This window comes from Schistocerca gregaria, chromosome 4 (assembly GCF_023897955.1).
Source record: "Schistocerca gregaria isolate iqSchGreg1 chromosome 4, iqSchGreg1.2, whole genome shotgun sequence".
NCBI classification, from domain to species: Eukaryota; Metazoa; Arthropoda; class Insecta; order Orthoptera; family Acrididae; genus Schistocerca; species Schistocerca gregaria.
Window position 1 is genome coordinate 120,054,588 of NC_064923.1, and position 27,922 is coordinate 120,082,509.

General features: G+C 39.0%; 1 protein-coding gene across 1 annotated transcript in view; it reads left to right on the forward strand.

Annotated features, from left to right (window-relative positions):
• The window catches only part of LOC126267277 (cold shock domain-containing protein E1), a 76,619-nt gene that overhangs the window by 24,371 nt on the left and 24,326 nt on the right, over window positions 1–27,922 (forward strand). The window contains exon 12 of the mRNA XM_049972345.1: window positions 8,772–8,939. Coding sequence (XP_049828302.1) covers window positions 8,772–8,939 — 168 coding nt within the window. The remainder of the gene's footprint in view (window positions 1–8,771; window positions 8,940–27,922) is intronic.

Here is a 27,922-nt window from a genome sequence, read left to right on the forward strand (position 1 = left end):
TTAGCTGAAGCATTTAACCGAGTTTTGCGTTGGTTGTGGTGGCGCAGTAGCATGATTTGTCACTTGCTTGACGTTACCTCGGAGATTTCTGCCTATGGGGACATTAAAAAATGTAAATTTATTCCACTCCTGTCACATGTGTGCACATTAAAGCAGTGTGTGGCCCATGCATGTGACCATATCTGAGGACAGCCCGATTTGCTGGCATGTACAGGTGGTAACCACAGTGAGCACAGTGCCCAGACAAATGACTATCTTAGGATACAGTGACCCTTATCTCAACAAGTAAAAAAGGGATCCTGTAAAGTTATTTGCTATAACTTAATTAAATGTCTATTCCATGTAATAGTCATACTGTGTTGTTATAAGCAAGCCTTTATTGCAGTTGTATGACACTTTCTGCAAGTTTTTCTTTTACATTTGGCTGTGGTGGGCTACTCTTTTAGTTTAAATGACCCACTGCTTCAGACTGTTGTGTACTGGATAGGAGGGTAATGCCCTGTAGTCTTAGCGAGGAGAGTGCTGGAGGCAGTCCAGTGAGTAGGCAACAAATCAGGTGGTGCCTTCACAGTGGAGTGTGTTGTGAGAATTACTACAAGTAGTTTTGTTTTTTGGCCAAAGTCCTTCGAAGAATTGCATAGTTAGATGTCATTGATTACAGCAATTAGCTTCTGCCCGTCGATGTTTGCCATTTCAATTATGTGTATTTCTGCTGGTGTTAGCTGTTGTTAAGAGAATGTGAGCAGGTACTAAGAATTAATCCCTTCTGGTGATGTGTTGTTGTGCTTACACAGTTCTCCTTGAGAGGTATTTGTTTGGTGTTTGTTAATCTGTAGTTAGTGTTGCTCTAGCTATTATTTAAATATTTGTGTGTTTTTAATTATTGTGCTGATTAGCCTGGCACCTATTAAGTTTGGTGTGCTTATGATACCTGTACTTCGTTGTGATTTTACTATGTACAAGTCCATCAGTGTTAGTAATATTAATGAGCAGTGGGTTTGATTCCCATATAGACATATCCATTGGCTTCCCTTTGGTTGTGTAAACATTATCTTAAATTGTTTGTTGGTAAATAATAATGGGGTAATGTCAATCTTGGTTATATTGCAGCCCATCTAGAATTGAGTGGAGTTAGTTCACTAAATTTTTCTAATAAGGCATTAGATGGTGCTGCTCAAATTGGTTGTTTAACCAATAGGTTAGAGTAATTGTTTGTGCTCCAGTGGATTTCAGATTAGATTTATCTTGGAATCATTGGTTTTTGAATGTGTTAAGTAGATCATTCACAGGGATATTCAGCTGGAGATGAAGTCTTGTTGGAGTATTAGTGGTGGTGTGATTTTCTTCCTTGTGAGCTGGTCAGTGGTGGTTATTTGCAGATCATGTTTAGGGGCATTAAGACAGTTCTGAATTGTAGTGGAGTTAATGACCGATATGTGTTACTTTGGTTAAAGCAGCTCCTTTGCAGTATGTAGTTTGTGGTCTCCATATGATGATATACTTCATCATACTTGAAGTTGGCCAGGTTCGCATTTCTAAGTATGTTATGACACATGTAATATCTTAAGCAGTACAGAGCAGTATTTGGTGTGTAGTTAATTGCCCTAGTTGGTTGATGGTTCTGGTCACAGCATTGGGTGTTGGTAGTTTGAGGTCATTTAAGTATCATGAATGGGATAAACGCTAGCCCTCCACTCAAATATTGTTCATGACACCAAGCAGGGGATTGACAGTTTGCATGTTTCATTTACAGGTAACCAAAGGCACATTGTAATGTTGGCTAAATTCACATTATGGCTATAACTTTCTTCAGTTCTTCTATAACTGTGTTTAGGATTGATTGTTGCCTTAAGGTTTTTAAAAAAAATTGTCATCTAGCTTTCATCATCGTCATTTCAGTTGTGTTTTGTGTGTGCTTATGCATAAGTTAACACTTTTGTTGGATCTACGTCCCAAATATCGGTTATCGTCTACCTGCTTTCAATATTGTCACTGAACTTCGATGGACCCTTGCTCCAGCTCAGCCCCTTAGTTGGTACCTGGTAATTGATCACATTTGCTTTGCTTCATTCAGAGAGGATGTGGACAGTGGAGGGTATTAACTCTGACCTGCAAAAGACTGCCATAGAGAGGAGAGGCAAAAACAAGTGCTATCTTGTATTAAAATGCTGGCAGCCACACCTAGCAAGTGTTAATTGTCTCTTGTTTTTTGTTCAAAGCAACTATAAATTTAAAACTGTTCTGCTGTGTGTGTGTGTGTGTGTGTGTGTGTGTGTGTGTGTGTGAGTGAAAGTAATTTCTTTGCTTGCTGTGAATATTCTTATTGTTCATGTATGTAATGTGCTGCTTATTTTTGCTCATATTTTCAAAACAAAAACTCTTTTCATTACAGTTTATTCAATCTTGATTGTTCATATTATTTATATGAACTGCATTTGACAAATACAGAAAAATAATGCCAAACTTAATTATTGGTAGGGATAAAATTCTTGAAGAATTATTGTTTCACTGTTTTTGTGTGAATTATTTGATATATTCCAGTACTTCGCAAAATTTTATTTTATTTTATTGCAAAAATTTCACTATGTACATTGTGAATCATCTAGCTTTCTTGATGGATATATTCAATATGTGGCTCTCAGGTGTACCACCAGATCATGTTTTGGATGTCCCACATTACTTTCTCCAGGCAACTACTTTACATAATCAGGTGCTATATGGGATTCGAATGGGGAGATCGAGTAGGCCATGCCATATGTATAGTATCTTCTGTTTCCAAGAAAATATGAACCACCCATGGTCTGGGAGTTCGAACATTATTGTCCATGAGTACATTCCCTCCAGATGTAATCCACTGTCACAGCTTTTTTATGTTCATTTTTGAAAATTATTTGCATATTCAAGGAAAGTGAATTCAGGAAATGTTCACCTACTTTTTTGCTGTGTACCGTTGGAAAATTTGCGAAGGTACTGATGTCTGACGGAAACACGAATTAAGTGAACTTTATGGTTTCGTTTGGGTACTGCACAGTGCATACCTCCTTGAAGTCAATTTCACAGGCATGTGTACTGCCATGTTAGGAAACAAGTTGAAATGGCAACTAGTACAGCAGAATTTATTTATACTACAAGGGCTGTTCAATAAAGAATGATCTCTCCTTTCCCCCCACCCAATTTATCTTTACTCATCTTCATAATTTTGAAGGTCCTTTTCAAAGTAGTCTCCCATGAATGTGATGCACTTGTCCCAGCATTTCTGCCAGTCTTCAAAAACATGCTGGAAACCATATTTTGAGAGGCCTTTCAAAATCGCCTCCCCAGGCTTGCTTCTGATTATTGATAATGCCTCCCACAAAGGCGTTTTTTCATGTTACGGAATTGAAAAAAGTCACATGGGGCTACATCCGGACTATAGGGAGGGTGAGGGATGCACTTCATATTGATTTTTGCAAGATATTCAGCAACAACATTGGCAGTATGCACAGGGTGTATACGATACGGGAAAAATCCGGGGATTTTTTCATCCGAGAGAAAACCAGGAAAACCCCGGGAATTTTTCGTTGTTTTAGTTTGAAGTTAAATTTTTGTAATTCTGGCTGGTTAGAACCGATACTCTAACAAAGGATATTACTGTGTCCCACTACTGCAGAGTTGTACTGCAGCAGTAACACATGAGCGAGAGAAAAAACCGAAAATAAAACTTCAATTGCAAAAGAAATTGCTACATATGACAACAAAACACAGTGCTCATACAAGCATCTGCCAACAGCAATAATGTGTCAAAGACTATAGGAAGACAGTGCAATGCTTCATAACAACAAATTGCCTCCGATGAGCGTGGTGACACAACTGTTTACATCGAGGCCCATGAGAAAGACAGACCACAACGCGTACATCACGGAGGTAGGCCTGACCTCTCTCACTTGCTCAGATCAGCAGAGAAACAGTGTTTCAACACCTCTTAACTCGTAACTAGCTGTTGACGTACAAACAAGAACTGCATATTCTACTGGAATCCGCTATTATGAAGTCTTACTGTTTCTGCTCTGCAGGTGAAGAAGAAATTGAAGAAATGTATGATCAAATAAAAGAAATTATTCAGATAGTGAAGGGAGATAAAAATTTAATAGTCATGATTGACTGGAATTTGAGTTTAGGAAAAGGGAGAGAAGAAAACGTAGTAGGTGGATATGGATTGGGGCTAAGAAATGAAAGAGGAAGCCGCCTGGTAGAATTTTGCACGGAGCACAACTTAATCATAGCTAACACTTGGTTGAAGAATCATGAAAGAAGGTTGTATACATGGATTAACCCTGGAGATACTAAAAGGTATCAGATAGATTATATAATGGTAAGACAGAGATTTAGGATCCAGGTTTTAAATTGTAAGACATTTCCAGGGGCAGATGTGTACTCTGACCACAATCTATTGGTTATGACCTGTAGATTAAAACTGAAGAAACTGCAAAAAGGTGGGAATTTAAGAAGATGGGACTGGGATAAACCGACTAAAGCAGAGGTTGTACAGAGTTACAGGGAGAGCATAAGGGAACAATTGACAGGAATGGGGAAAGAAATACAGTAGAAGAAGAATGGGTAGCTTTGAGGGATAAAGTAGTGAATGCAGCAGAGGATCAAGTAGGTAAAAAGATGAGGGCTAGTAGAAATCCTTGGATCACAGAAGAAATATTGAATTTAATTGATGAAAGGAGAAAATATAAAAATGCAATAAATGAAGCAGGCAAAAAGGAATACAAACGTCTCAAAAAATGAGATTGACAGGAAGTGCAAAATGTCTAAGCAGGGCTGGCTAGAGAACAAATGTAAGGATGTAGACGCTTATCTCACTAGGGGTAAGATAGATAACTGCCTACAGGAAAATTAAAGAGACCTTTGGAGAAAAGAGAGCCACTTGTATGAATATCAAGAGCTCAGATGGAAACCCAGTTCTAAGCAAAGAAGGGAAGGCGGAAAGGTGGAAGGAGTATATAGAAGGTTTATACAAGGGCGATGTACTTGTGGACAATATTATGGAAATGGAAGAGGGTGTAGATGAAGATGGAATGGGAGATACGATACTGCGTGAAGGGTTTGACAGAGCACTAAAAGTCCTGAGTCGAAACAAGGCCCCCGGAGTAAACAACATTCCATTGGAACTACTGACGGCCTTGGGAGAGCCAGTCCTGACAAAACTCTACCATCTGGTGAGCAAGATTTATGAGACAGGCGAAATACCCTCAGACTTCAAGAAGAATTTAATAATCCCAATCCCAAAGAAAGCAGGTGTTGACAGATGTGAAAATTACCAAACTATCAGTTTAATAAGTCACAGCTGCAAAATAGTAACGCGAATTCTTTACAGACGAATGGAAAAACTGGTAGAAGCCGACCTCGGCGTAGATCAGTTTGATGTTGGAGCATGTGAGGCAATACTGACCCTACGACTTATCTTATAAAATAGATTAAGGAAAGGCAAACGTACATTTATAGCATTTGTGGACTTGCAGAAAGCTTTTGACAATGTTGACTGGAATACTCTCTTTCAAATTTTGAAGGTGGCAGGGGTAAAATACAGGGAGCGAAAGGCTATTTACATTTTGTACAGAAACCAAATGGCAGTTATAAGAGTCGAGGGCATGAAAGGGAAACAGTGGTTGGGAAGAGAGTAAGACAGGGTTGTAGCCTCTCCCCGATGTTATTCAATCTGTATATTGAGCAAGCAGTTAAGGAAACAAAAGAAAAACTCGGAGTAGGAATTAAAATCCATGGAGAAGAAATAAAAACGTTGAGGTTCGCCGATGACATCGTAATTCTGTCAGAGACAGTAAAGGACTTGGAAGAGCAGTTGAATGGAATGGACAGTGTCTTGAAACGAGGATATAAGATGAACATCAACAAAAGCAAAACGAGGATAAAGGAATGTATTCGAATTAAGTCGGGTGATGCTGAGGGAATTAGATTAGGAAATGAGACACTTACAGTAGTAAAGGAGTTTTGCTATTTGGGGAGCAAAAAACTGATGATGGTCGATGTAGAGAGGATATAAAATGTAGACTGGCAATGGCAAGGAAAGCATTTCTGAAGAAGAGAAATTTGTTAACATCGAGTATAGATTTAAGTGTCAGGAAGTCTTTTCTGAAAGTATTTGTGTGGAGTGTAGCCATGTATGAAAGTGAAACATGGACGATAAATAGTTTGGACAAGAAGAGAATAGAAGCTTTCGAAATGTGGTGGTACAGAAGAATGCTGAGGATTAGATGGGTAGATCACATAACTAATGAGGAAGTATTGAATAGGATTGGGGAGAAGAGAAGTTTGTGGCACAACTTGACCAGAAGAAGGGATCGGTTGGTAGGACATGTTCTGAGGCATCAAGGGATCACCAATTTAGTATTGGAGGGCAGCGTGGAGGGTAAAAATCGTAGAGGGAGACCAATAGATGACTATACTAAGCAGATTCAGAAAGATGTAGGTTGCAGTAGGTACTGGGAGATGAAGAAGCTTGCACATGATAGAGTAGCATGGAGAGCTGCATCAAACCAGTCTCAGGACTGAAGACAACAACAACAACAACTGTTCGTTATACCTCCTCCAATCGGAAGTCCATAGGCCTACTAATAATTTGTTACGACTGTACTGTGGTACAACAGAATTAAAATTGTGTCATTACAATTATTGCTTGCATGAAGCATCATGTAAAGATGTAATTCTCGGTAGTGCTTAAACACCTAACCACGAGTTTACAGGTTTCGAAACGCATTCAGTCTGCTAAACTGAGTGAGCGCGTGAGATCAGGCGTATCCTCGTGACGTATGCGCCGCGGCTTGTCTTTCTCGTGGGACTCGTGTTTACATTAGATTCGTTCGAGCAGTTTCAAGCGGGTTCATGTGCATGCGCAGTTGAGTCGCGCATGAGTAGTACCTTCTCCTGCTTCTGGATACAGAAGTGTAGCTGTTAGCTGTATCACCAGTAGCAGCAAGCAGCCATATGCTACCTGGAAAAATTTTGCTGGCGCGCACAAGCTGCCACACTCACGCATGTGGAACAGGCGCGAATTTAGGAGCCGGTGTGTGTGGGTGGAGGGGGGGGGGGGGGGTTTGTCCCAGATGGTGATTTGTTTCACAAAGCACCCAACATCCAGCACACGTTGGTTTGTCGATTACTCATATAATTTTAAAACGCATCCCTGCTGATTTTTTAATATTTTTGAACACATTCTAAGTTAATTTCTGAATGGATCATAATTCGATTTTTCAGTGTGTGCATAGTGCAAGTGATGTCTCTGCCAGAGGAATCCCGGTTGCATCTAGAAATAAACTTTCCTGCAGACAAAAGAGGTCAGGCTCATCGGAATAAAGCCGAATAGGTGAATGCCAATCTCTTGTTTGTTATGTGGTTGACTGCATTTGCAAATGATCAGCTCTGTTATAATTACTAGCGAAAGCCATAGATTCAGACTACCAGAATGGAAATAAACGACAAACGTATTATCTTCTCGGTGTATCCAAGAAAATGAAATTTTGACTGAGTGCAGGATCTATTCTGCCTCATCCAGTTGCCGTTTAGCCATTTTACTACTGAAGAAATTCGGGAAAAAATCTTTAAAGAACAATGTCGTTTATTGGATACTACCATGGCAAATGTTTCCTAAATGAGCACAACTTGAAAGCAAATTGTATAAGCCATTACTTAAAAGATGAGGCAGTATGGTACATGTTACTTCCCAAAATGCATCTATATAAATGTCAATACCTTATTGCACTGTAGATTGCAAAAAAAGAATGCCCTGGATTTCGGCAGAATACACTTGTCAACAAATTAACAAAGATACACGGTGCAACAGATGTTACTGAGAAGGCGTTGTAGCCAGTTTTTTAAAACAGAATTGAGACTGCCATATTACGCCTTACACGGTGTAAGTTCTCTGGAACACTCAGAGCTGAGTGCATCTTTTCTTTCAGAAGGCATTGTCTTGCTGTTTCATTCACCAATGCCCAAGCATTATTTCTCATGCAAGTCAAGAGCAGTAGTTGTTTGGATGTCATATGGAATGGTTGTGTGGGGTCATGTCACACCAAAAATGTATGCACAGTTTGCAGATGTTGATATGATATGTGTTCGGAAGTTTTCTATTTATGGTAGAGCAGTAATGCTTGATTAATCAGTTTATTTGTTGAGGGTCCATGAAATTACACACACTATCAGTTAAAGAATCAGTATTGTCACTCTTTGCCAGTTTTTTAATCTATCATGAACGGATGAAACCTGATAGTCTAATTTGGAAAAGTAACACTGCAATGGAAGACGTCATTGTGACAGTAGAACTAAATTTATCTGCTAGTATTAGCATGTTGGGTCTAACCATAGTTATTATGTTACGACTGAAATTAACAGACAAAGTAAATTGTATGAACTGTTATCCTTTCAAGGCAACCTTTACTCCTAAAATTGAATAATGTTAATATTCAAAAAGAAAAGAGACATGTTTTTGTTTTAGGCAACACGATCAGGTTCCGTACAAAGTGTACTCTCTCTGTTAACCATCTCTTATTCATGTCTGAGCCCTGCAAAGAAAACTGTTTCAATTACAAATCAGCAAAAAAGTTGTGGAAAGAACATTACAAGCTTTCCTCACATAGTATAACTGTCATAAGATAATTATGAATTGTAGTGTTCAGTGCCTGTTTTTGTGTAAATCTACCTTTATTTTAAAATAGCACAAATGTAGCATTGGATGTACCACTACTCATTTCAATCTTTCTGTTTTCCAGAGGATGAGAAAGGACCTGAATATGAATTTGGAATTACTGGATTAGCTAACAAACGGGAACTTCTGCAGACTGGAGATCCAGTTACATTTCAAGTAGATACTGAAGGCAGAGCAACAAATATATCAGCTATACGCAAGAAAAGAAGGGCTACAGTTAATGCAGTGAAAGGTAATTGGTGTATTCAATTATTTATAATGTGTGTTTATAAGAGAAAGTAGTATGAATGAAGTGTGAATGAGGTGACCACCAACCATATACTGCCATCTCCACAACTTAAGGTACTTGGAGATCAACATGACTCACCAACGTGAGACTTCTTATTCCACCTTCAACAGCTTTTGTTGGCAGAAATCTTCTGTATTGAATATGTTTGGTGCATAATATTAATAGCTACATAATGGTTCGGCAAACACATTTGGATGACATTAAGTGAGGCAGACCCATTGGCAGATTGGACACCATCCTGTCAGTGCAAGGTGGACCAAGCATTGAAATGTCATGTATAACATGGTTTCACAGTTTTTGAGTAGATGGAAGGAAGAAGTAATGGCAAGATAGGATTATAAGCTACAACACAGAACCAGTATCACCAGTTTGGGATATGAGCTGAAAGGATTCCAGCTGACAAAATACATACCCTACATTGTGACCTCATGATAGCCTGTGAATTGCGCATCTCCCACCAGAATGAGCAGTGTTCTCAGTCCAGAAACTTGTTTTCTGTAGGCTTTCAGACCTACCAAAGGGATTCCCCTAACAAAGACCCAACATAGCAGATGTGATGTTCTGCTCACACCCATGTAGACCCAAAAATTGTGAGATTGTGGTGTCTTCATAGACAATTCGCTATTGAGCCTGGAGAGGAAATGCGTAAATCATTGACTCCTTTTCACATGGCCGTTTTAGCCTATAGTTTGATAATGGTGTTCATCTGACCACTACTTACCCCAGTTTGGGTAAGGAGATTTCATTATCATCTTCTTCTTCTTCTTTCTGTATACACTTTTAAGCTTTTTTTTTCTTCATCAACAAGTTTATTCTTCACAATAAATCTGTTAAAATGTTTTTCCTCCTAGACAGGCACTGATATATGGAAAGTAGTAGAATATTTTCATCTTGTCACACAACACAGTCCCAAGCCTTGATTTGATTCACAGTTTGTAACAATTTCGCTTATTTTACTGTGAAGAACTTTGCCCTTTAACCTGCTTTATACGCATGGCCTCTTAAACTTCAAATGGGTTCTCCCAGAGCATATATATTAGTGGAGCACTCCACCTGACTTGTGGCAACCATATCCGATGCTTAGAATCGACTGAGAAGGAAGTACTGTGCATTTTGTTTATGGTGTTCGCCTCTATTTGCAAATAACTTTAGTTGCATATGAGTGCTTAAAACTTTGTGCTTCTATGCACGCACCTTTTGGAGTGTGGCTCTTGCTCTGTATTTTCCAGACCTTGATCTTGTCTCATTTGGACTATGGTTGCCAAGGTTTATGGCATAGCTCCACCTTCAGTTTGATACTGTTAGACAGATGTTGAGATAACAGACTTCGTAAAAGAAAAGCTACTACAATTGTTTAGTAGTGGAAAGGTGTTGGGAACAAATGAGATATCTATAAGTTTCTATAAAGATTGTGTGGAGGAACTTCTAGCAGCAGTGTATCATAGATTGTTGGAGCAATGAAAGGCACCTAGTGACTTAAAAAAAAAGTGCAGCTCATTCCTGTTTTTTTCAAAAAGAGTTGAAGGCCAGATGCACTAATTCATAGGCCTCGATCGTTGACATCAATCTGTTGTAGAACTAAGGGACACTTTTCATCCTCAAGAATTACGACATTTTTGGAGAACCAAAATCTCCTGTAAAAATGAAGATGGATTCTGAAAACAGATATCTTGTGAAACTCGACTCTGTTCCACCACGAGATCCACAGCGCTCTAGACAACAGTGCTCATGTTGATGCCATGTTCCTTGATTTCAGAAAGACATTTGACACCCTCCTTCACTGGCATTTAGTAAAGAAAGAAAAGGTGAGTTTACTTAGTATTGGACCAGATCTGTGTCTGGATTCAAGACTTCCTTGCAGATATAACTTAACACGGCACTTTCAAGAGAACAACATACTGTAGATAGATGTAAAGGTAATTTCCGGAGTACCCTAGGGAAGCATGAAGGGACTATTACTGTTTACAGTGAATATAATTGATGTAGTAGAGAGTGTCAGAAGTACTTTTAAAACTGTTCATAGATGATGTAGTTGTGTACAAGAAAGTAGCAATGCCAGAAGACAATATTTATTTGCAGAATAACTGCTGACAATTGATGAATGGTGCACAATTTAAATTACGTTTGGAGTGGGGCAGTGTGGTTAGTTTGGGTATCTCCCACTGTACACAGAGTCTAATGAACATTTTTCCCTACCTCCTTCAAGAGCTGCCTTGGTCATCCCTGTTTTACTCTGTTTTAATTGGTTTTAAATGTGGTTAGCCCCTTCTTTCTGCCACACCCTATTTTAGGAGTGGGACTCCAGTGAGTTGTGACTGCTGTTCTCCCATTTTTAACACTTTCAATGTAACATTTTCTCTGTAATGGGTCAGGGTGGACAGTTGTAGGAAGGACAATCTCCATTACATGCAGAGTCCAAGGGGACACTTGCTTGTTGCTTTGCCCCAACTACCTACTGATCTGATTACTTTTCTCGCATTATTCTATTATTGTCATTCTAGCTGATACCCATTACTTCTTAGACTTCTCAATTTTACTATTACAAATGTTCCAGCTAGAAGACATTCTTTACTCTGTAGCTGTCTTTGCCCTTATCTGGTTGGATGGGGGCCAGAGGAAAGTAGACTTCCTCCAACCACGGTTATTCTAAATGATGGACCCATGTTCAGAACTTTGTTATTATTTAAGTACAAATCCAAAATGAACAAGTTATATAGCAGTGAAAAGAGGAAGTTTCAAAGTTTTTTCATAATGTTTGATATCAGTTTAATAAATGTTATAATTTGTATTTAGTTTTAATCATTATTTAATAATTATAAATGTTCAGTGTGACCAATGTTGGCAGCACGGCAAACATCAACATGGTAACCAATCACACACGCTAAAGTGTGTCTGCTGTTACGGAGGACTTGGCAGCAGTGATCCAGTTCCGCAGATCATTCAGAGTTTTTGGTAGAGGTGTTACATACAGTTTCCTTCCCCATAAGAAATAGTAGCAAGGTGAGAGATCAGGAGATCCGGGCGGCCAGACGTGCTGAGCCAGGTCCTGAAGTCCACTGCGACTGATTCAGCACTGAGGAAGGGAGTCATTCAAAAAGTCTTATACATTGCTGTGCCAATGGGGCAGAGCTCCTTCCTGTTGGAAATTGAAGTTATGGGAATCTTCCGTAACTTGAGGGAACAACCATTGTCCCATCATATCCATGTACATGATTCCTGTTACTGTTCTTTCCTCAGAGCAAAATGGTCCATAAACCTTTGTACGGGATACGGCACAGAACACGTTGCTCTTCGGTGAGTCTCTTTCATGTTGCAATGGTGAATGTGGGGTTTTCAAACCCCATATGCGAACACTGTGTCTGTTAACTTGTCCACGAAGGTTGAATGTTGCTTCATCGCTAAAAATTACATGCTGTATAGAAATGCGTCATCCTCCATCTTTGCTAGCACATAACCACAAAATGCGAGATTCTTTTCTTTGTCATTGGGGTTGAGAGCCTGCACAAGTTGTAATTGGTAGGGCTTGTACAGCAAACGCAGTCTCGAAACTTTCCATACAGTTGGTTTGGGGGTATTCCAAGTTCTCGACTGGCTCTATTGGTATACTTACTGGGACTGCACACAAAGCTTTCCTGAATCTGTTGGACATCATCTTCTGACATGTGGTCGGCCTGTGCATTTTCCTTTACACAAACTGCCAGTCTGTTTAAATTGCTTAAACTAATGGCTAATGCTTTTGTGAGTTCGTGGTTGAATACTGAATTTGGTACAAAGTGCTCCACAGTTGCCATCTCACTCGTAACTGACAGTGAAATTGAATGGCGGCCCTATTGCTGCACGAACTCTATTGGTCGCTTCTGAAACCATCACTGCCCAGCTGCTGTTGCCTGCCAAAAATTTTGATACTTCGTATTTTCATTGGTTTAAAGTTTGTTCATTTTGGATGTGTCTTTGAATACATATGAATTTTTGAAAATGGTCCATCATTTAGAAGTGCATAACACCATTTCAAGTATCAAGTCCCAAAAGCCCTACAGGATCATTTTTATAATTCTTTTGTTGAATTATGAATAGATTGTGTGTGCAGGTACTTGCATTGGGAAGAAATATGCATTTCATTATTCATATAATGTCAGTTTCAGCTCTACTTTGGCTGACTTATTTTTGCTTTGATGTGCTTGTAACCAGAACTAGCAATCACTCACTCATCTGGAGGTGTAAGAACTTTATTGCAGGTGTAGCGTCTACTGGCACCCTTGCTAATTGATAAAAATGAGGTGTGACATTCAAATGAAACCCGATTTTATTAACTCAAAAATGTAGTTATACGGAGTACACATACTCAAAAATAGTCGCCAAACTTTTAGGCACATTTATCTCATTGTGACACTAGCCGGTAGATTCCATCCTTGAAAAGCTAGTAGGTTGTTGTCAGATCCAGGGCTGGACCCAGTCACACACTTTGTCGTCAGTTGTGAATCAATGTCTGCAAATAGCTTGTTTTAGAGCTCCAAACAGATGAAAGTCAAATGGTGAAAGGTCGGGACTGTATGGTGGATGTTCCAGCCGTTTCCCACTGAAACTGCTGCAGTGTCATCTTCACCGCATTGGCTGTGTGTGGGCAGGCATGACTCAGACAGTGCCATTAGAGTATTGCACTGTTCAGTGGTCAGTTGGTGGGAACCCACTGCATTCTAATTTTTCGATAGTTCAAGTGTTGCTGCATTATGGTGTGGTTGTTGCCCACGCTAATATCCAGTAACCGATGGATCTCATCCATGGAGGTTCTGTGGTTGTTCAAGACTAAAGCATTCACTTCTGAAACCATTACCGGTGGCATGACACAATGAGCCAGTCCAGGACGAGCATAGTCTTCCACTGACTCGCGCCCCTCAAGGAATTGTTTGTGCCATTCCACAACACTTGAATGACTAAGACTGTACTCACCGTTCACATCCTTCATCCGTTGATACATTTCATGGCTTCCAACTCCCTCCGCCGCAAAAATTGAATTGTTCCTCATTGTTCCTGCTTACTTGCCTGCATGTTCAGTAGCGGATGATAACATGTGTGACCACCTTCTCTTCAGCGTGAAACCACACTGGCACTATGCAACATCAAACTGTGCACACGCATCACTCTCTCTACCAATGGAGGGTGCCACCATACCCGCAGTTACGTGGTGCCACCTTATGTGTAAGGCAAAGGTAGATGCACTGACCAGGTTTCATTTGAATAACCTCATTTTTTAATGTGCTGTTCCCTTACAGAAAACTGAATTCCTTGTCAAAGGGAACTAGTTAATATAGTCACCATTACCAGCAAGATAGAAAACCAAAAAGACATTAAAATTCACTAAACGAGGAATAAAAGGAATACACAGAGTAAGCGTAAAACATGTAAAAAAACACATTGCTTCTGGTGCCTGACCATGGAACTGCATTGACAGCTGCAGTTCACTGTACCATGTCATGTGTCACTGGATCACCAACATTATGCAAACACTTAATTATGCACTAGTGCATGAAAACACTCATGTCTGACACTGTATCAGCCACTTGGTGGAAGCAGAGTGTCATTGTCAAGGAAATGAGCAGGGAATTGAATATGGCCATATGGAACTGGTTGTCCATGCCGGTGATTGTTCTGCATCACTTCGAAAGATTCCACTGTCTTCATAGGGTTGTGGATGATGATGCCTCTTGGAATAGATATGCAGATTTGACTCTGTTGAGCAAAACTGTCATTGCCTTGCCATTCGCCAAGATGTCCAACATCTGCGTACGCCTTCGTAACACATGATATGAGGCAAAATATAGAGGCTGCAATGATTGTTTCATGCCTAGGCTATGGATGTTTCATTTATTCATCTGCACGTCCATCCCTCTCCACCATCATGGCATCCGTTTGGCCATTGGTGCATTTTATACTAGCTGGTTGAGAGTCAGTATGCCGAAACTGACAAACTACTGATGTCCAACCACAGTGACTTTTTCTTCTCAGCAGACATGCATGCCGATCATCTGCCATGCGTGACAACCCACCCTATGCCTCCTCCTTCAATGACTCCTTTGATCGCCAGTATGTGGCACGTTCCTCTTCTCTGTTGTCTCTCTCTTGCTCCGGCAGCTTATCTTCATGCTCCTTGCAACTTTCCCAGTGGATGTGAATCCTTCACCGCCTTGGCTTCAGGTGACGGCCCTTATTCACCTTGGCCTTCATTCGCTTCCTAAGGACACTACTACAGCCTTGCTCTATTGCCTTCAGTTTCACGATCTTTGCCTGGAACTTCCCATTAGTACCTTTGTGTACACTGATGGCTCTCGGACTGACCATTGTCAGATGTGCCTTCGTCGTTGCACTGACATTTTTCAGTATCAGCTTCCAGAACACTGCTTAGCATGTACAACAGAGCTCTTTAGCCTGTATCAGGCCACGCAGTACATCCAGCGACACAGGCTTTTCAATCCTGATGGAACATCCTCTTTTTAACCGCTTACATTCCCAGCTGCGTTTGCCACCTGCATTGTCGTCCTTTTAGCAAATGACGCATGGGCTGTCGACCGCCTTTTACTTTTATCCATCATAGCAATGTAGCGAAGACCATTTAATTTTTAATTCTAGACCTCTGTTTCTTTATGGTGTATTTTATAGACCATCCTCCACATTCCTATTTTTACCTGTCTTCTCTTTCATCGATTCGGATTGATGTGTAGCCGTTTTAAATTCCTCTCTTTGTCTTTGTATACTACAGTTTTGACATAGGCGCATATAACCCTAGCTGTTTTTGTGCCCCAAAACAAAGCAACCGAAAGCTTTAAAAGGCTGGATCTGAGCGATATAGTCCCTCAGTTGACATAATATTTCTGACTGGTCCTGTGGGGTGTATGTTTGCCATTGATGTCAATGAATTTGCCTGGAAAATGTCTCTCTTCATAGACTAGCTCCACGGCCGAAGAATCAATGTCGGGTTTATATTCTCTTCATAGACTAGCTCCACGGCCGAAGAATCAATGTCGGGTTTATTTGTACCTTGCGAGCCAAGGAGGACAATAGGAAGAGCCGATATCTAAGTAGTGTCATGGCATATGAGTGGCGCCTTCAGGGAGCGATGCCAGGCACTGGAATGATAACTGGTAGTCTTGTAGTGGACATACCTGCAAAACTTGGCAAGCTGTCTGAACAAGTCCGACTCAGATTGCTGACTGCAGCCGGTAGTGATATGCAGAGGGCAAGAAAATCTCATTAGTCACACTGACCCAAATATAGAGGCAAGTGTTTCAGCAGTAATGTGTTGATGGGCACAGCCTCCATCCAGTGGGTGAAACGATCTATGAAGGTCACTGAATAACATTTTCAGTTCCATGGAGGAAGCCATCCCACTACATCAAGGTGAACTTGTGTAAAATGTATGGTTACATTTGGAAAATCACCAACTGGCACATTATTCGTGCCCATTCTTGACAGTCAAACAGAAGGTGGGCTGGACTTGTTAATGGCACATGTTATGGATCTGTCAAGAGCTTGTCTTATGAATGCTGATGGAAGAAATGGGCAAGGTCTTCCCAGAGAGATGTTATAGTAAAGCCTGGCATCTTCTCCTGGAATATCAGTAAGTTGCAGTTGTAACGCTGACATCGCATCGTCGATGGACACCAGGAGCTCTTCTTCATGTTTTTTGTTCTCTGGCCAGAGCAGAAAAGTTGGTAGGACTCATCACACTGTTGATGCCTGAAAGACTGTCAGCCACCATATTACGTGTTTGATGTCAGCACTAAATTACACTATACATTTGAGATGGTTGTATTGACAAGGAGAGCAGTTGACAATGTTCTGTTTGAATTCATAGGTCAGTGGTGTATGGCCCATGGAGGTTGTAAATAGTCACGCCTCAATCGCTGGCTGAAATTATTTAACAGCCTCATCTACGGGCAGGAGCTCACAGTCGTGGACATTTAACTTTTAGTGAGATGGCGACAGTTTGCCAGAGAAATATGCCAGTGGTTGCCATGAGTCCTCTGATCACTGTTGTGGTGCCATGCTGATAGCCATCTGGTTTGCACCTACTACTAACACTAGAGGCATGTTGAGCTTCATATGTGCAAGGAGCCCATGATTTACGGCATCAAATGCAGAACACATGGCCTCAGTCCTTGGTGCTGGGGTATTGCCTTTTATTTTAGGTCCCGCCAGCTCTGCAGTCAACCGTTCCTGCAATTATGCTGCATGATGTAAGTGACACTGATAAAAGTTTAGCATGCCTAAAAACAGATGCAGTTCCCAGATTATGGTTGTCCTATATAGCTGCAGAATTGCTTTGACTTTCTCTGGTAAAGGTAGAGAGCTGCAGATCGAATCCTGTGTCCCAAGAAGGTATTTTAGGTTGCTCAAAAATGCCCTAGCAAAGTGCAGCATGACTTCATAACATTTGAAGTGCTTAAATAATTCCCACAAGTCTTGTCAATGTTGTCATGGGGTGGCGAAAAACACTAGCACTTCGTCTAGGTTTCCTGATTGGCAGTAGAATTGTATGAGAAACAAAGGCCATGCAGTTTTGAAAAATGATAATACCTACAGTATGTTTCCAAAATTGGTTAATAAGCAAACCAGCTTTCACATATACACAATGAAGATCAGGGACGAGGAGTGAAAATCTTGCTGAACAATTTACAGCGGTAACCCAGGAAAACAACAGAAGTGGCGAATTCTTACAAGATTGAGACTTTATTAACAATGAAGTACATGTGTTGAAGTATTTAGCGAGAATATAATTTTGGAAGAAAAGCAGTATTAATGTTTAATGGAAGCAGATTAATTTTGAAAGCCGACATTAAGGCAAATGATTTTTTAAAAAAAGGAGTAGCAGTTTGTTGATGGTAAGCATTGAAAGTCACTGGGGCAATATTGCTGTAATAAATGTAATCATGTTGGGTCGTTGCTGTTGAAGGACTGTTTCAATTTTTATTAATGATGATTTGCCAGAAGTAAGTGCTTAAAAGGTGAAGACAGTGATACCAATCATTTGGCCACAAAACATCTTCTTTCAGTCTCTGAGATGGGATAAAATATTGTTATTATCCTTCTGAATATATAACTGTCCAGTAATGGATGGATGCTACATCTATGCACGGTAAGCCATCTTAAAATGTATGGCTAAAGGTACGGTTTCCTCCTTTTTCATGTTGCCTTTGCAAATGGTGCCCAGGAAAAAGTAAGCCTCCATACAAGCTTGGATTTCTGTTATAAGACGACCGTAGTAATTTTATGAAATGTGTGTGAAGTTAACTGATATGGTGCAAATATCTTTTTAGAATGGATCCTCTTAGAATTTTAAAACTAAGCTTTTGCTGGCGCACATTGTCTCTTGTGTAATATATGTAATTGAAATCGGATGACACCACCTCCATTACGCTTTTGTCCTCACTAAACAAACCTGTGACACAAAGTGCTACGTTTCAGTTTGGATCGCATCTCTCTCCTCCATTAATTCTACCTGATATGGGTCTGTGATTGCCAAGTGATACTGAAGAATTAGCGAAACTGGGGTTTTGTTAACTAACTCCTTTGTGGATGAAGCAAATACCTTGCAGTGAATCTTAGTCTAGCGTTTGCATTTCCTAAAGCTATTTCCATGTAAATCATTTCACTTTAAACCACTCTACATCCATACTCTAAGATTTTTAATGGTTGTGGCTTTCTAGTGGATGATCCTCAGTCTTACAATGACACTATATTGGCCTCCTGCATACTTTTGTAAGTCAATTGATAATTATGATACCAAGTATCAATAATCTATAGGCTTTCCTGCATTGAACTACAATTTTATGGCTTTGCTATTTCCTACATCGCCATTCTGCTACAGCATCATGATCCGTAAACAACGTCAAGGCACTTTCCATGTAATTTATGTGAACATTTATACACTGACGGGCACGAAAAACCCAACACTTCTATTTCTCATTTTGTAGATCCTATAATGTCTCTGGATAGTGCCGACGGGTTCTTCTCCCAAGCCGGTCCCAAACATGCTCAGTAGGATTTAAACCAGGGCTTCAGTAGGCCAACCAGTAGTGTGGATCCCTCATTTCATCCAAGAACTCTTGCACAATTCTCGCAACATGTGGGTGTATGTTGTCGTGAATTGGAGTAAAATCATCACCAATAAATGGAGCAAAAGGCACAAAATACTCAAGAAGTATTTCTTCGACATACTGATGTGCGGTAAAGCTCCCATCCTCCACGAAGACCAAATCTGTCCTTGCAGCTGTATTCACTCCTGCTTACACCATCTCATAACCACCCTGAAAAGGCGTCCTGGATGAGAAAGTGCAAAGGGAATACCTTTCCCCCTGTCTTCTCCAGGCCCTCCCTCTTCCGTCAGTAATCGGAGGCCAAATTGTGACTTACAGGTGAACAACACTTCATCCCATTATTGTATTGTCCAGCCAAGATGTTCCTTTCCAAAACGTAGTAAAGTTGTGCAATGTTCTCTGGTGAGTCCCAGACCTGTAGCAAGTCTTCTGGTCTGAAGATTGGCTTCTTCCAGTCATCTTCGAGTGGTTCTCTCACTAACATTGACTCCTTAAACCTGGTGGAGTCCATTTCATGCTTCAGTAGCAGTAGTGTGTTATGACAGACTGACTGTAGCCGACAGAGCTGGTTTACATTACACAGGCATGGACTGGTCCAAAAAGGATCCTATAAGTAACAATAAATTCAATAAGCTTGTAATACAAATGCTTCAACATTTTATGTATAAAATTTCTTATCACTAACTATAATACATACACCAAGAATAAACAAAAAATTAAATTGTTTTCAAAAGTAAAGCTACAGACAGTATGTTACAAGAATTCATCTTCATAGTAAAAGTGCAAGGGTAGAGTCATGGTTGTTTGAAAGTACTAGGATGATATGTATTTATCAAAATTAGAAAAATATTACTGCCTATGCTTTGCAGTGTTTGAGAAATAAATATACAGTAATTCATGTTATTCACTTAAAACGATCCCCCGCCCCCTTGTTTAGTTGGGTATTTCAATGACTTATGTGTGTAGAAATTAAGATTTTGTCTTTAAGATTAAAAATTTTTCTAAGAAAAACTTGATTGTTGTGAGACAGATTTAGCGCTGATTAGTGGTTTCCATTTTAAATGATGTCTCGACGAGTGTAGTATGAGAATGTTACATAAGCTAAAATTACACACATTATCAAATGTCATTCAAATTGCATAGACACGCAGAAATATCAAGAACTTACATGGTGAGCATATAACACAAAGAAAAGTCATTGCAAACACTTCATACAGCAAATACATTTTAAAGAAATAATAAACATTTTCAAGGACACAAAACTGTATCATAAAATAAGTCATTTTTTATACACAACATTTCATTCAAATGGACCTGTGTAGATATCAAAGAATTGCTTTATTTCAGATGTTAACATTTTTGATTTCTCATGTGATTTTACTAAAACGAAATCTCCAACTTTAACCTTGGTTGCTTTGATATTGCTATCAAGTCGTCTTTTTCTAATCTCCCGCTGTTTTATCATGGTTTCTTTGACTATGAGCTCAGTGATAATGTTGTCTGGTTTTAGATGAAACATAATTTCATAAGGTGAAAATCATGTGGAAGTATGTTGCAAGCTGTTTGACATCTTCAAAGTCTAGTACATGATCGTACCATGTAGGATGTTTATGACTGCAATATGTACAACATAAATGACCAGTATCGTGCATATACCTCTCAGCTGGGTTTGATAATGGATTATATACAGATATTTGATCATGTTTGAATCCCGATTCATCAGTAAAGGCTTCCCAAACTTTTGACAAAAACTGTGAACCATTATCCAACAAGATTGCTTTTGGTTTCCCATCATTTAAGAAGTAGTCTTTTTCTACTTTTATATCTATCTCATTACTTGTGGATTTCCTGATTACTTTAGAAAATACATCCACCATGACAAAAATGTAGCAGTGGCCACTCCTACTCCTTGGAAGAGGCCCATAGAAATCAACAGCAACTTATGTCTAGAGGTTGTGCAGGAGTAATGTTTTGCATTTTATCTTGACTTTTCTGTTACTTTGACCCCTTGGCACTTATCACAAGTTGACAATTCTTTTCTAACTTTCTTAGCCATATTGTAGAAGTACATATTTTCTTGTAATTTCTGCGTTGATTTGTGAATGCCACAATGACCGTAGCTCTCATGTGTATACATAATTAAGATCTCAGCTTCATCTTCAGTCCAGCATAGTTTCCAATCGTCTTAGTCTTCGTCAGTTCCCCTAAATAGAGTCCCCTCAAACGCCTTATAGTACTTGTCTAATTTTTCATAGTTCTTTTTCCCTAAACATCTCTTTATTAACTTCCAATTTGTATCATGGTTCTGGCTCCTCTTGATTTTATCACACAATGATTTTTTTTTTTTTTTCATCTGTGACCCCTTACCTTATTTTAAACTGTTTTTCTTCACTCTGATCGAAAATTTGTTTCCCCTCCTACTGGTAGCCTTGATAGAGCATCTGCAACTATGTTGTCAGTGCCTTTAATGTACTTAATTTCAAAGTTGAACTGTAGTAAAAACAAGACCCATTTTGTTAGCCTGTCATGATAGAGCTTACATTCCTGTAAATAGCTCAAGGCTTTATGATTGGAGTACGCTATTACCTTAAGTCAAAGCAAATAGGTTCTTAATTTTGGAAATGGCCACTTTATGGCTAATAACTCTTTTTCTGTGGTTGTATAGTTTTTTCATTCATAAATAAGTCAGCTTGCAAATGTAATTGTGTAATGAACTGTCTCCCCATTGACTTCTTTTTCTTGAAATAATTCAGCACTTAACCCATAATCACTAGGTGTTAGTATGTAAACAGAAAGGTAAATTGAAATCTGGTCTGTGTAACAGGTTCTGGTTATTCAGTTCTTTTTTATTTTGTCGAAAGCCTCTTGACAATCTTAACTCCATATCAAAACAGTGTCCTCCTTTAATAATTTACTTAGGCAGGGTGTATTTAAGCCTTGTTTACTTAAAAAAAATTTCTGTAGAATCCACTTAGCCCATAAAATGATTTCAGTTGTTATCACTTACAGGGTATAGGAAACTCTGAAATAGCTATAATTTTGTCTGGATCTGCCAAAATTCCTTTTTATGTTATGACATGGCTCAAAAATTTTATCTCGAGTGCTGCAAATTTGCACATTTCTAGTTTGTGTCATTCCTCTTCTAATAAATTTCTCACATGCCTTTCTTAAAGGCCCAAGATGCTCATTCCAATCTTGTCAAGTTACTAAAATATCATCTATGTTAATCACTAGCTTGTATACAAGTTCCTGCCCAGCACATGGTCTAAAGCTCTAATGAATTCCACTACCGATGAGTTCAATCTGAGCCCGCATCTCGTGGTCGTGCGGTAGCGTTCTCGCTTTCCACGCCCGGGTTCCCGGGTTCGATTCCCGGCTGGGTCAGGGATTTTCTCTGCCTCGTGATGGCTGGGTGTTGTGTGATATCCTTAGGTTAGTTAGGTTTAAGTAGTTCTAAGTTCTAGGGGACTGATGACCATAGATGTTAAGTCCCATAGTGCTCAGAGCCATTTGAACCATTTTTTTAGTTCAATCTGAAAGAGACTACACAATACTGATAGCAATGACCACTGTATAGAAAAGCATTGTATTCCCTAGAGTTGGGTGCCAGGTGTATATGGTGAAAGCCTGAGGTTAAGTCTAGACTCGACATTAATTTTATATCCTTGAACTTGTGAAACAGCTCATCAATGTTTTCAGGATGGTCTGTTTCCCTGTGTAAGATCTTGTTTAAAGGCGTGGAGTCAAGGACTATTCTCACTCCCTCATCTCTCTTTGACACAACTACCAGCAGGTTATTATAAGTGCTGAGACTTCTTTCTCAGCTGCTGTACATTTTGCAATGGGCACAACATACGGTTTTATGAAAACTGGATCATGGCGTCTCACTAGCAGAGTACATTGGTAACCTCTAAGTTTCCCTAGAATGTTGCTAAAGACATCATTGTATTCCCATAACAAAGACTCTAGTTCCTGTTTTTGCCCATTGTTTGGACCACTACCTTCTGAAACCTTAGTGTTTACAAGTGTTTTGAAATCTACTTCACTTAAGCCTAGCTCTGGTATGTCTTTGTCAACATATCTTTTTTCCCCTTACAAGGTTTATAGTATTAAATTTATCGTTACACAAAACTGTATTTTATGTGACAAGCTTGGTGGAGATACACTCCCCATTTGGTGTTGTTATAGCAAGTTTTTGTCCTCCCCAGCCAAATCTTGCGTCTACACTTCTAATCCACAACATCCCAAGAATACAGTACTCATTGAGTCCTGGTATAACTAGGCAACCATGCGTAGAGGTGACTCCCTCAACTGTAAAAGATAACAAACTTTGACTTTTGACTGTTTTACTATATTTTCCTATAGCACTTTCGGAACCACTAGACTGCTACGGTCGCAGGTTCGAATGGACTACGTATGTCATCACCTTTTTCAGACTGAATATATTCATACAACAAATCATTTTCAATTTCACTAAAACGAAAACTTCCTGAATTATAATTACCCATATGACTGTCACCTTTATTGCCTACTGCCATTACATTAACATACATATCATTATCACTGTCACTTGCAGTGATAATTTCATTAATCCTACCATTTTCATCAGTGTAACATTGTTTGTCACTAAGGTACTTATCCTTCAGTTGTTCAGCTATACTATGTTTAGTATTTTGCCACCAATCAGGATATGAAATTTGACACGCATTAAGAATCATATTTCTAAGATTACTAACATTTCTAATTGCATCAGTATTTAGCAACATAGCCATATAGTTGTTAATTGCAAATGGTAGCCTACTTGCACAGTTAGTTTCACTATTCAGAGAACATTTATCATCTACACCTGTCTCTTCTAAAGGTGTTGGATTACAGAACCTATTGATTGTGACATTGACATTAATTAACACAACTTAAATTGTTAACAACATCGTTGGGTGTATCTACAACATGCATAATATCAGTTTCTCTGATAACACCTAATGCTTCCATTTCCTCTTTCAAACAAACAAAATATTTCTCACCATCATCATCTATCATTAAATCTTCATTTTCCCAAATACTACAATCATCAACCTCTCTCTCCTGAAAACTTACAATCAACTATATCAATTATTTCCTCTGGCTTTTTATTACAACCAGTGTGTTCATTCCTCTTACTGTGTTTACAGGGTAGTACACACTTATAACTACTCATTACTTCAGATGTATCTTTTGGTACAGTGTAGTCACTGTTATTTGTCCATCTATTTTCTATGCTTTTCGACCCTACGTAGTGGACTGACAATGGAGCACATGTTAGTTTTTTACTTCATAACTTCCCATAGCATTTTGACTCCTAGTGTCACTATATTCGTGCCCATTCCTGTTCCTGTTTTCAAACTTCCTGTTATTTTGTTCCAGTTGTTCCCAGATTGTCCTCTTTGAATGGAAAGTATAGTTTTCACTTGAATGGAGATTATTGTGACTATTTTGTCCCTATGATGAAAATTAGACCTACTGTTTTCCCTTCTGTTAAAATTGGTATTTCCCCAACTATGATCTCCACACCTCTGTGCGACTGAAATAGTTTTGTGGTTTCCCCACTTTGTCTATAATTCTGTTTAGTTTGTCCATATAGTTTAGAAATTGTTCAGTGTTTTCATCTGGTCCATAAACTAGGCTCCACTGCGCATCAGTTGGCAATCTACTTTTACAAGCGTCAATCTGTATGAGCTCATCACAGAGTTTACTCAAATGTACAAGTTTCTTCAATTGATTTTTATATATCCGTTTTACATGTGGCTTCGTTCTCTAGATGGTGATTGATTTCCTTTGCTGCTCTGGATGAAAAAGATGCGGGTTTTGACTATCACCAGACTACCGAAATCATGAAGCAGGATTCTACAGTTTTTTGCTTAGAAAAAACACACACTTATTGCCATAACTTAAAAACGACCACTCTCGACCACAGCCAAAACATGAGCACCCAAAATCGTATTGCTGACCAAAGATCAGAGTCATAGCGACAAAGAACTTATACTATCTGTATCGATTATTGATACTGCATTTTGAAGTTACATGAAATATCAAATAGCATAAAGGATAATTCAGTGACAATAATAATATGAGTGATAAAATTGTACATATAAATAATGCAAGTCGAACTTTTAGAAGCAATAAAAGTCGTGATTTAAATGTACACACTTTCAAATTTGCTTTGATTGCAACACTTACCCTAACATCATACTAAGCGAATGCTTTTCGAAAACAACTTTAATTAGCATATTATATAACAAAATGGTCTCTATTTGTAGTTCCATTACATTGTGCAGGGGGGGGGGGCGGTAATTTTAATTGAAAGTTGTTGCCTGTTATTAACGGGTAAATACAGTATTCCTGTGAATGTGTTGTAATGTAGTAATATGCAATGTTCCTTTGGACATGGATGCATGCATTGCCTGTCTGACGGAACATTGCTTAGAACTTAGCAGCTCAGGCACTGCAATAATCTACATCTACACTGTGGAAACCTCCATGAGATGTATGGCAGAGGGTACATCCCATCGTACCAGTTACTAAGATTTCTTCCTGTTTCATTCACATATGGAGCTTGGGAAAAATGATTGTTTAAGTGCCTCTGTGCTTGCAGTAATTTTTTTAATCTTATCCTCATGACCCCTTTGTGAGCGATATGTAGGGAGTTGTAGTATATTCCTAGAGTAATCATGTAAAGCTGGTTCTTGAAACTCTGTTAACAGACTTTCTCGGGATGGTTTACGTCTGTCTCCAAGATGCTTCCAGTTCACTTCATCAGTATGTCTATGACACCCTCCCATGGTTTAAACAAACCTGTAACCATTCACACTGCCGTTTTCTGTACACGTTCAGTATCACCTATTACTTCTATCTGGTAAGGTTCCCACACTCTTGAGCAATATTCTAGAACTAGTCACACAAGTGATTTGTAAGCAATCTCCTTTGTAGACGGATTGCACTTCCCTAGTATTCTACTAATAAACCGAAGTCTGCCACCTGCTTTACCCACGAATGAGCCTATGTAATCATTCCATTTCATATCCATACAAATTCTTACACCTAGGTATTTGAATGAGTTGGCCAATTCCAGTAGTAACTCGTTGATGTTATAGTCGTAAGATACTACATTTTCTTGTTATGTTAAGTGCAAAATTTTACATTTCTGAACATTTGAAGCAAGTTGCCAATATCTGCTGCACCACTTTGAAATCTTACCAAGATCTGACTGAATATGTTTGCAGCTTCTTTCTGTTAGGACTTCATTACAGATAATTGCATAATCTGCAAAAAAGCATGATTTTGTTATTAATATTATCTTGCAAGGTCATTAATATACAACGTGAAAGCATGGATCCTAACACACTTCCCTGGGACACACCCAAAGTTACTTCTGCATCTGATGATGACTTTCCATCCAAGATAACATGTTGCATCCTCCCTACCAAAAAATCATCAGTCCAGTCACAGATTTCACTTGCTATCCCATATTACTGCACTTTTGACACTAAGTATATCACACCTGTAGAGACATCCGTCAAGTTCACTGTATTTTCCTGGTTTAGTCCTTTCTCTTTCCACTCTCACATCACTTCCAACTGTGTTGGCAAAAATTCTAAGTTCATTCTCTTCTTTCACCTATGCCCTGATTGTTCCTTCAGGAACACTTCACTTGCATTATAAGCTTGCTTTAGTTCCACTGTTCTCCACATGATCAATGATTTTTAGTTTCACTCACAGAATATGCTTTCTGTTTCTGTGATATCATAATAACCACATAAAAATCTAGACAGTTAATGAACAATTTATGCTCCATGTGATGGTTGTGCTCATTTTATTTATTGCCAGGTACTGTTGCATTGCCACTTTGTTGACTGTGTCACAGTGTTAACCATGAGATGAGTAGTCAAAGCTTCTCACCAGCAATAACCCTGGTATGTTGATAAGACAATCCAAACTTTGAGTTCATTACACCTATCTGTTTTGGTTATTATTTAGAGGGCTTGGAGGTTGCAACAGTAAATTAAAGCACAGAAATTCTACATGCAGACTGTAATAACATTTTTCCAAATTTGTAAAACAGGCTGCGAGTGCAAAAATGATTCATAAATGGTATTTTATTTCGGGGAACATACTTGATACTGCATTTTATCCAAAAGCATGGTATATCAGACTGCGGTATATCAGACTTCTACTGTATTGTGACTAGTATGTGTTATATAACACTACATCGGAATAAATCCAAGATATACTTTATCTCACAATTTGTTTTCTCCATTAAGTATGATCTGAGGATATCAGTTAGCTAGGAAACTCGTTATTCTCATCACGAAGCTGGTACAGATATTCCAGAAATTTGTATTTTGTTCAGTGGTCAACAGTGTTGGACTGTACTGAAATATTGTGGAAGTCAAATAACATGGCATCAACAGGGGTGCCATTATCTACAGGTTCCTGTATCTCATGGGCAAGCAGAAGCAGAATGAGTCAGATTTCACAAGATTACTGTGTGCGGAGTCGGTGTTTAATTCTACAGAGAAGTTTTTTAATAGCATAAGTAATGTAGAACTATAGTTAAATGCTTGTGTTCAATCAGGCTTCTGTTGTGCAAAGGCCACTCTAATGTTGTTATGTTGTATGTGTGTCATTATTACACATTTTACTTGCTCATGATTTGGACAGGAACTAACTCCTGAACTAAAATGTTGTGTGAAAAAATGGGCTGTAATTAGTGAAGAATGAGATACTGCCAATTATGGAGTGAAATTTTCACATTGTTTTGTACTGTATCTATTGTTTTAATGTCTTAATAAATGAAAT